Raw genomic sequence first — 9,895 nt, 5'->3', positions numbered from 1 at the left:
GGGAGGTGTCAGGGCACAGCCCCCGAAGGGGGGGGGGGGTGAGGGGAGGCCAGTGCGATTCATTGCTGCTGATGTCGGCTGGTCAGGCCCTGGACGGCGTGGCGTCGGAGCGACCTGCCACAGCGAACACGCCTGTGCCATCCACATGATGGGCGAAGCGTCAGCGTGGCTCGAGCGTATCCCACCCCCGGCCGTCACACTGCCTGCTGGTGCGGGGAGCCCTGAGCGGCACCCTGAGGGGGCAGCATTTGGGCCAGAGGCCGTTCTCCGATGGCTGGGCCGGCGCACTGCTGTACGGGCTTGTGTCTCCGGCTGCTTCGCACCAGGTGAAATGGACCCTGTGGCAGGGCCGGGGGCAGCAGAGTAGAGTGGCGTCGGACTCATGTTTTACAGTAGAGAATGCACGCGAGCAGAAACGAGGCGCGCCGCGGCGCACATGCTGGGCATGTGAGAAGAAAACAAGAAGGGAGAACAAAACACCTAAGTGATGAGGAAGAGTGATGGGAAGGAGCGCGTGAGCGCAATGCTACATGCACCTTATGGAGCAGCGGAGCGCATAATGGCGTGAGGTGTGCCAGACACCGGCGCGGGACACGCCGAGGCAGACATACGGATAAAACGAGCAGCGTTTCGGGACCTCCTTCCAACCAAAGCAACTACTGCAAAATAAAGGGAAGGGCGGCAAAAGCAACAAAACAACGAAAAGAAAAAAAAGATAGAGACGCACACAAGCCAGCCACTCTAACACCCCGTCACGCGCACCCGCAGACGTGAGCCTCACGGTGCACACGTGGGAACGAATGGAAAAGAGAACAGGGAAAGAGAAGACGAGGAAGGGAGCAATGCCCCACAACAACAACGTCGCCGCACCGGTTGCGCGCGGCAGAACGCTAACGCTCTCTCTCTCTCCATCGTCCGATCGCATTCTCGTACACCTTCCTCGTCTATCTACCCCCACGCTTTCCTTCGACGCCGGAGCTGCGCGCCTTTGTTTTGGAGGCGCTCCGGGGCGCGCCCGAGAAGAGGTGCGAAGCTGCGGGGAGAGAAAAGAGGACGTGCAAGCTTGGGGTATGACGAGGAGGCAAAGAACTAGGCAGGGCGTCAGAGAGAGAGGTTGAGAGTGTTTGTCGGTGTCCACCACGTTATGAATGGTCGGGCGCCCTCGGCAACTCCGTCGAGTGGGATGTGCGTTTGCGTGTACGCACAGGAGCATGTGAGCTATGCATGAGCGAGAGAGAGCAGAGAGGGAACGGAGGTGGTGGCGTATATGATCTACACTGATGATTCCGTAGAACAACACACGCGTGTACACCCATATAAGATACCTCCCTCTTTTTCGCTACAAAAGAAGATATCGATAACGTCGGCATATCACTCTCCCTGGGTCACTTCGCCTATTCACTAACAAGCCTATCCATTAACGAACACAGACATACACGCAGGCACATGCACACTACTTCTGTTTCTTTCCGCGCTTCGCTGCATTCTTGCGCTGTCGCGCCGTGAGCGTCTCATACATGCTGCGCACCGTCCAATCATAGACATAGTCTTCCTGGTAGCCCTCTCGCTCGAAGAGTCGGCGAAACATAGAACGGAGATAGCCGTAGTCAGGGCGGTCCTCGAAGCGCAGCGCACGCGAGTAATTCAGGAATGATGCGAACTCGATGGGAAGCCCTTTGCAGAGCGACTCGACGGAGGTGCTCATCTTCACGTGCGCGATTAAGCCGTACTTCTGTTCCTTCGTTGCCGTCTTCAAGCCCTGCCATGGCAGCGATCCCCGAAGGAAGTAGATGAGGAGGTAGGCGATGCCCTCCATGTCGTCACGGCGACTCTGCTCAGCGCCGAGGTGTGTGTTGATACTACAGTAGCGGGCCGTGCCTGTCAGGCTCTTGCCTTCCTTGTATGGGATGTGCATATTTGTCTGCGAGTCACGATACTTCTTCGCCAGCCCAAAGTCGATGATGTGCACGTGGTGCGCCTTTTTCCCACGCCCCATGATGAAGTTGTCGGGCTTGATGTCGCGGTGCAGAATGCTGTGAGAGTGCACGAGCTCGATGAGCCACAGAATCTGGTCCGCCAGCATCAGCGTCGTCTTGAGCGAAAAGCGGTTGCCGCACTTTTCATGCAGGTCTTCCAGTGAGAAGCCCATCAGCTCCATCGCCATCACGTTGAACTCGCACTCGGAGGAGTATCCGAAGATGGTTGGCATGTAAGCCGCGCCACGGCCTTGGCTCAGAAGGGTGTAGTACCGCGATTCTGAAAACAGCTGCGGATGGACCGCCTTTGAGCGCTCCACCTTAATGGCCACCGCTTCACCGGTTTGGGTGTCCACTCCCAGGAAGATCTCGCCGAAGGAGCCGCCGCCGATGCGGCGGCCGACGCGGAAGCGGCCGCCCTGCACCAGGCAGTTCTCTAGTGTGCTTGACATCTTGCTCTTCCACTCCATTATGGACACTGCTTGATGGATGTGTATTAGTGATGCGCACTGCACGTTGCAGATGTGCCGCGACACCGCTACTTCTCTCTTGTGTTCTGGCTGACGGCAGGGTTCAGGAAAGAGGCGGAAGGAGGACGCGACGGGAGAAAAGGGGAAGGCGGGGCGGCAGACGGCCCTTGTGCAACACGTCGGAGAGTCGTTGAGCAGCTCCTCCCCCCCTTCACAGAGAGTCGGCAGGGATGACGGTTCTGCGCGGAATAAAACTAGGACACACCGAGCCAGGAGGGAGAGGGGGGCGAGGAAGAAAGTCGAGCAACGATCATGTGAGAGGCAGGCCAACCACGTGCATACACGCACAGCACAGACCCACCAGCCCACATCTGCTCCGCAGGCATTCTGCCTTCGTCGCGTGTGTGGACGTGTGCATGTGTGCTCCTTGTTTCCGTTGGCTGGCTCCGGCTCTCTCTAGCCCTCTCTCGCGAGGAGGCACCAGTTCATTTCCGCTTTAACACCCCTCACTTTCGCTTTCCACCTCTCGCAAGCTGTCATTACGCAGAGGGGCAATAGCGAAGAGAAGAGGGAGGGAGGGCGGCGTGTGCGTCACACACACACGCGCGCATACAAGCACATACACACACACACACACACACAGGCAGGGAAGACCTGCTGTGCTGCGTCGTCACGTCTTCCAGAGAGGACGGGTGCGAAGATGAAATGGACACCATGCGATCGGATCTCCATTTTCTTGTTTTTTTTTCCGCATCAGAGCACAGGGGAGGGAGGGGTGGAGGAACACGTGAAATCTGCGTAGGGGACACGCAACGCCACGCTCGCGACAGAAATGCAAAGCAAAGAGAGAGAGAGAAAAAGAAAAGGCAACGAGATAGGAAGGAGAGAGGTGCTGGAGAGCGGCGGTGTCGCCTTAGCCCCTTTCCCTCGCCTCCCACCAAATGCCGGCCTCGGCAACACATGAACACACACACACACACACACGAGCATACGCCCACACACATGCATGATAGTTATAACACGCAGAGAAAGACGAACGACCAGTACAAGGTCCCACACTCCACATCCGCTCACTGCACTTCTTCCCTCCCGTCTACTTCTTGGCTGCCGGCGCGAGAGCTTAGTCGGATGGCAACAGGGGGTGGGGAGAGGCGGCATTCGAAGAGTCACCGCTCGCAGGCGGTGCATCGCCAGCCAAGCGTCGCCCTTGACCCTGGAAGGCGCGATAACCCTCCACCCTCCTCTGCGCTCTTCCCTCGTCTTCTTCCTCGGCGTCCTCTTCGTTCTCATTGCCTGCTTCTCCGGACTGCCGCCGATGGCGATTCATGAGTTGCCGCAGCTGCTCACTCAGGAAGGCTTCTTGCTGCTCAGGTGTCAAGCCCTCCATTGCGACGCGCTTGCCGTCACTATCCTTTCCGGCTTCGTCGTGACCATCCTCGGCGATGAACTCGGTGGAACCGCCTCCAAAGTAGCGGTTGGACTTCTTGCCCTGTGCCCGCTGCTCGGCGTCCGGCTGATGACGAGACGAGGACGAAGGCCCGAGTCCCTGTTGCTCCTGCTCTTGCCGAAGGCGTTCCATGGCTGTCTGCCGCTCTGCCTCCTCGTTCGCCGCCAGCATTTCGGCCATCGAGTTGAATGTACGTCGTTGCTGCTGCGACTGACGTGTGCCAGGTGATGCAGGGGCTGCTGCTGCTGCTGGTGCCCCACCTTGGTTGCCAAGAGCGCCGGCAAGCATTGCCATCAGGGAAGAGGCAGCGTTGACGAGCATCTGCCTTGTGTGCCCTGGCTGCTGCTGCGGCTGCGACCCTCTGCTCGACGCATCGGGGGACGTAGGACCGTCGAGCGACACGACACGCAGGGCACTGGATCGACCGAGCTCCACGTCCTTCAGCGGCAGCGGTTCATCCGTCTCGATGCTGTACCGCCTCGGTGGGTAGGCACATACAAACACGAAGTTATCGTAGCCGAGAGCGTCTGCCACGGCAGGGCGGACGTCGTCGCGGAGGGTGGCCACGGACGGGTCCAGCTGCGCCAGGTCCAGCGTCTTACCGTTGGGGAGCGAACAGCGGAGCCTCACAGAGGCTGGGGAGAGTGCCGATTCCGCTTTTGGCGCCGGTGGTGCGGCTGCGGCCGCAGCGGCAGCAGGCGCCGGGGTGTCTTCAGGAACTCGCCAACGGCACACGTCTCCCTCGCACATGTATCGGTTAGGCCGCAGTGCGGATGTGGTTGCTGCCGCTGGTGCCGGTACAGCAGGCTGCGGCGATGGCGGCGCAACGCCGTCGAAGTGCACCTGAAACACTGTGTTGCGTGGGTAGTCTTGCAGACGCACCCTGGCAGCCTCCTCCCTCGTCGTTACCGTCACCGCGGCCGCCTCTGCTGGCGTTGCTGACGACTCGATCGTAAAGGTGAACTTTGCCCCAGGCTTTGGCGGTGTGACCCCGTTCCACGTCGACGCCGCCTGCGCCTGTTGCACCTCCCGCTGCGCCCACTCAAGGTGCTTCTCCACCACCCGCCACACTGTCTGAAGTGTCATGCTTGAGGTGGTGAGAATCGTCTTGTGTGCTGCCCTTGCCGTCGCAGAGGTGGTGAAGGACATTGGAAGCCCTGCAACGCGAATCAAATGCGCTGCTTCTAGTGCGTCCGAGCTGCTTGTCCCCTTCGCCCGCTGCGCCGGCACCGCCACGATCGGCGCGGTCGTTGTGGGCTTTTCACCATCTGCCGCCGTCCCCGTCGTGGCGGCGGGGTCGCTGTGGCGCTGCTGAAGCAGCGGGGCGGTGCTCGAGTCGGAGATGGGTGAAGCAGAATTCGCCCGCTGACGCGCGCGCGCGTACTCGCGGTTCATGGCAGCCACAGTGGTCGAGAAGAAGGAGAGAAGCTCATCAGTGCTGCCTGAGGCCGTCGCTGGAGAGGTGTGTACTTTGAACTTTAACAGGCCCATCTGCACGCAGTTGTACACACTCTGCGGAGTCAGCGAGCTCCCACTCAGCACGACCGGTGCCATGCCTGCACTCGGCGGGAAGAAGATGTGCACACGCGGCAGTGCAGTGCCAGGGATGCCCGGTGCCGCCGGCACAGCAGTCGAGAAGGCGGCGTAGTCCGGGGTCTCTGCCTCGATAAGATGCAACAGCATGACGGAGCCGAGGCGGCTCTCAAGGAAGGTGACGAGCAGCGCCTCACGCTGTGCAGCTCCGCCCTGCACACTGCCTAACGGAAAGTCCGGCACAAGAGCGAGCTCTTCGCCATCTGCAAGTGCCTGCGCCATCAACGACGCGTTCGCCGCGGCGGCTGCCGTCAGGTTTGCTGGCCTCATAAGGTAGCCGAGGGAGGAGTTCGCCACGGCCGCGGCGAGGTCGGGTGCCGTGTGCGACGCTTCGCACGAGTCGGAGCCATCGGCGAAGAAGCTGCTATTGGACTGAATCATGGCCATGCTGCGCGAGGTAGGCAGAAAAGAGAACGTCAGGCCGGCAGCACTGCGTCCACCTGCCACACCACTGGCACCGCTGCCGCGAGTGGCTTCGTCTGCGTTATTCAGAAAGCTGGGCAGCTTGTCGTGCAGAGCGACGATGAGTGGGTACTCGAGGGATACGCACGCTGCCATGGCGTCTTCGATTTTGTCGTACTTGTGCAACATTCTGAGACTTTCTGTCCCCTGAAAAAAAAAAGTGGTGCTCGCGCGTTGCGCTGGGTGACCGCGGCGATTCAAGCGACGGCGCTGGTAGACTTCTATGCTCGCGCTCTGACAGGAAGACAGAAGGATACTATGTGATTTATGGAGAAAGCGGAGGTAGGTGCACGCACTGAATAACGCGTCGTGATGCCGGCGGAAGGCAGAAAGAAGGGGCGGTGGGGGAGGGAGCGGGGGGGGGGCATAAGAGAGGGCTCTCATGAGTGCGTGTGGATAGGGAGGCGGCGCGTGTGTGTGCGTTTCGAAGCGAATGAGGCGCGAATGTCGAAGAGTCGTGGAGAACATCAGAGAGGTGGGAGGAGAGGTTGGCAACGCGTCAGCAACAGCAACCATAAAGTCTCTGCGAGGAGGCCTGCCGACGACCTCTGCTGCGAAGTGACAAGGCAAGTGAAGCCCCTGCCCCGCCGATACAGAACCGTGCTTCTGTCTTTGAAAGCAGCGAACATTTTTTTCTCCTCCGTTTAGCCATCAACAACAGCCAAAGAAAGACTTGCACGCATGTGCCCATCCGCGTCTGTGCACCTTTTGAACCGCACTCCGCTCTCTCCCTCTCTCCGGCCATGCCGACATGACGATCAGGTCACGCGTGCTCCTAGTGGGTGCAACAGGAAAGCTGCAGAGAGTAAGAGTGCGCTCGTGTGTCAGTGTGCATGCGCGCCTTCCGGTTCCTTTTCCCTCTTTTGGTGTAGACATGTACGGATGGCAGAACCCGCGCACCATCACAGCAGCAGAAGCAGCAGAAACAAGGGAGGGACGATACTTGTGAGGCAGGAATGTCCGCTTCGACAGAGAAGCACGCTCATAGGCACGCATACACACTGACACTCAAAAAAAAAACGTGTGCAGACGCATCTTTTCCACGATGCAGATAGAAAGACACCAGAGGGGTACCTGTGCTGCTCGCGCACGAATAGCTGTATGTTTTGCATGTGAGTATGCGTGTACGTGCGGCCCTGAAGACGAGAGAGTGCAGAGAAAGGGAGAGGGGAGAGAGGACGATTCACGATACCAAGTCTATCGTGAACGTTTTTGGCCATTTGTAGGGAAGAGGGCGCTTGCAGCAGCGGTTGTAGTCTGTCGCCGTGACTGAGCTGCACGTTGAGCGCCGCCTCTCCGGCCTCCCGCCCTGTAGCTGTTGTTACAGATGCTGACACGTGAGCGCTGGACGGCATGACAGCACGCACAGTGCATCCGTGCCATTGCGTGCTCTCCTGTTTTGGACTTTGCTTTTGGTGTGCTCTTCTGTGACAGATCTCGGCGGTGTGCCGCGCTTCGACTCCGCCTCCTTTTCTCTTCAGTCGCATTGCCCCCTGTTCCGGTTGTGCTCATGCGTTTCGTGGTCTCGCACATCGAGACCTTCCACCTGCTCCTCCAGTGCACGCGCGCACACACACACACACACAAGCACGTGTATGTGTCGGCACTTGCTCACTCGGAGGGGGGGGTGGAGGACATGGAGGCTGCGGAAGCGGACGCGGCGACGCGTGGGGTCAGAGCGAGAGGCAGAGCTGTGAAAGTAGAGAGGGGTGGAGTGGGGCGTGGGAGCGTCGAGAGACGATCACCGGCAGACGCGCACCCACGAGCGCATGGACACCAAATTCAAGGCGGCACAGCCACAAACGGGTGTATGGCGCACGCGACGGGTAGGTGCGCGATGCTTCGCGTAGGGGGAGGGGGGGGGGCGCATAGAACCTAGAAACGACGAAGGAGGAGGAGGAACAAAAATCAATAGAAGCACACACAATGCTGAGCGTTTTCTGTTTTGAAAGTCTTTTGATAGCGTCTCCGGGCTACTCTCCTCTTTTCACTCGCACGCGTGTGAATGCGAATGCGTATTACCTACGTGGCACTGAATAGGGAACAGTAAAAAAAGCGAAAAGGAAACGATCAAAGTTGTCTGCTCGCGGGCACAAGCGCGCGGGTAGCGGAAGAAAAAACAAAAAAAGAAGCACGCCTGGATGGGTGCTCTGATGGAAAGGCACACGTGAATAGAATTGGTCAAAAGAATAGGCAGACAGCCCAGTGCCTTGTGGGAGTGATGCAGGCGGACAGAAGATGACAGTCACGCAGCACGTAGCAGTACCGACACACACACACACACACACACACACGCACACACAAACGCGGACGCAGACGGCTGACCAGCTAAACAGACACTGCTCCCTCTTCGTGTACAGGCGCATATGCCTCGCCCTGTTGGCGTGTGCATCGATGCACGTCTCGATGTCGCTGCGCGTGTGCGTCCGTGCTCGCGCTTCCACAGGCCGAGGAGATGTACAAGGATGTGTGGGTGGGGTGGGCTCGGAGAGAGAGAACATCGAAGCGTCGTCCCATTGGATTCCAACTTACATCTTGGAACTGCAGTCGACGGTAAACTCGTTGAGCATGGTCTCGGTAAAGCGGCTCTTGCCACGACGAATGATACAAGACGGGTACTTGGGGTAGTGGTTCGCACCATCCGGGAAGTACTGCGGCTCGAGTCCCATACCTGTCCAACGCGCGTAGCGCTGGCCCGGGCCGCCGCTCGCCGGCAGCGGCTTGTTGTTCGCCGTGTACACCCACATGCACGGGAAGGTCGAGTACACCTTCATGCAGATGTTCGTGACCGGGCTCTTCGCCTCGGCGTGCAGCATCAGCTTGCCCTTCTCCCAGCCATCGATGGCGAGGGGGTGGTCGTAGCCGCACGGGTCGCGGTCGAGCAGCGCCACGTCGTCAATGCAGTCGCCAATCACGCGTCCCTGCCGAAAATCGAGCCCGGTGCCCTCAACTGACAGGAACTCGCCAGTCGGGATGGCCATGCGGTCCGCCTCGGCCACCCGGCTTGCTGGCACGCGGAGCCAGTGGTTGCGCACGCTCTCTGGCTGCTCCCACACGGCGTTGCACTTGCCGTTGCGCTCTGGGATACCGTTGAGGTTCCAGTAGGCGTGATTGAAGATGTTGACCGGGGTGGCATCTGCCGGGCTCGTCTCCGGGATGTAGGAGTCGTAGTGTGTCTTGAGCACGTTCGGCTTCGTCCGCTCAATCGAGTAGGTGACCTTGCTCACCAGCTCAGCGGGGAAGCCGTTCTCCATGTGCGGGCTGGTGTAGTTGAAGGTGACGCCGATTTCTGTCGCTGTCTCCAAGACGGCGAAGCCCCAGTGCTTCTTGTTGAAGGCGTTGTGTCCGCCATGGCACGTGTGTCTGCCAGCCATGTTCTTATCGGTGTGATAAGTAACCCCGTCAAGCTTGAAGGTGGCGTGAGCCACGCGACCGCCACAGCGTCCCGCCGTCACCCCCATGTAGTCGGTATCCGCCTCTGTCTCAGCGGCGCTCTCCGGAAAGGCGCAGTTGACCTCAATCCACTTCTGCCGCTGGGGGTGGAAGACCTGCACTGAGCTGATGGTGGCACCGAAATTGGCGAGCCCGACACGCAAGCGGGCCGTCTTGAGCCAAATCAATTTTCCCGCACCGAACGGGCGCACCTCAACCTGAAAGGTCATGATTGTTTTTTTTTGTCTTTCTTGGGTGTGAGGTGTGAGGTGAGTATAAGAGAACGAGCACGGCAGCTACGTGTGGTGGTCGTGGCGTCCGTTTGCGGAGAAGGGGGGGGTGGGCGAAGCAAAGGTCGCGAGAGGCGCAGAAGAGGAGGAGAGGGACTGGAGACAGAAGGGTGCCCGTTCACAGTCCAATCAAGAGACGAGAGTGGCAAAGGCGAGAGAGTTGGGTGCGACAGCGTCGAAACGAGGAGGAAGATGGACAAGAGAAGCGAAACAGAGAGAAGATGC

The 9,895-nt window shown here is 59.4% G+C and overlaps 2 protein-coding genes and 1 pseudogene across 2 annotated transcripts, besides 1 other annotated feature; all 3 read right to left on the bottom strand.

Moving 5' to 3' along the window:
- Positions 1–1,453: 1,453 nt before the first annotated feature.
- LDBPK_351020 (casein kinase I, putative) lies at positions 1,454–2,428 on the bottom strand (the record flags this gene model as incomplete). Its single annotated transcript, XM_003864639.1, has 1 exon — positions 1,454–2,428. One exon carries the CDS (start codon positions 2,426–2,428, stop codon positions 1,454–1,456), a length of 975 nt encoding a protein of 324 aa, XP_003864687.1.
- Positions 2,429–3,566: 1,138 nt separating this feature from the next.
- Positions 3,567–6,077, bottom strand: LDBPK_351010 (hypothetical protein, conserved; the record flags this gene model as incomplete). Its single annotated transcript, XM_003864638.1, has 1 exon — positions 3,567–6,077. One exon carries the CDS (start codon positions 6,075–6,077, stop codon positions 3,567–3,569), a length of 2,511 nt encoding a protein of 836 aa, XP_003864686.1.
- A 2,399-nt stretch (positions 6,078–8,476) lies between these two features.
- LDBPK_351000 lies at positions 8,477–9,610 on the bottom strand (annotated as a pseudogene).
- Positions 8,477–9,610: a sequence feature.
- Positions 9,611–9,895: the final 285 nt, after the last annotated feature.

This window comes from Leishmania donovani, chromosome 35, assembly GCF_000227135.1.
Source record: "Leishmania donovani BPK282A1 complete genome, chromosome 35".
In the NCBI taxonomy this organism is placed as follows: Eukaryota; Euglenozoa; class Kinetoplastea; order Trypanosomatida; family Trypanosomatidae; genus Leishmania; species Leishmania donovani.
The sequence above is the reverse complement of the archived record's forward strand: the minus strand, read 5'-3'. Positions and strand labels throughout refer to the sequence as shown.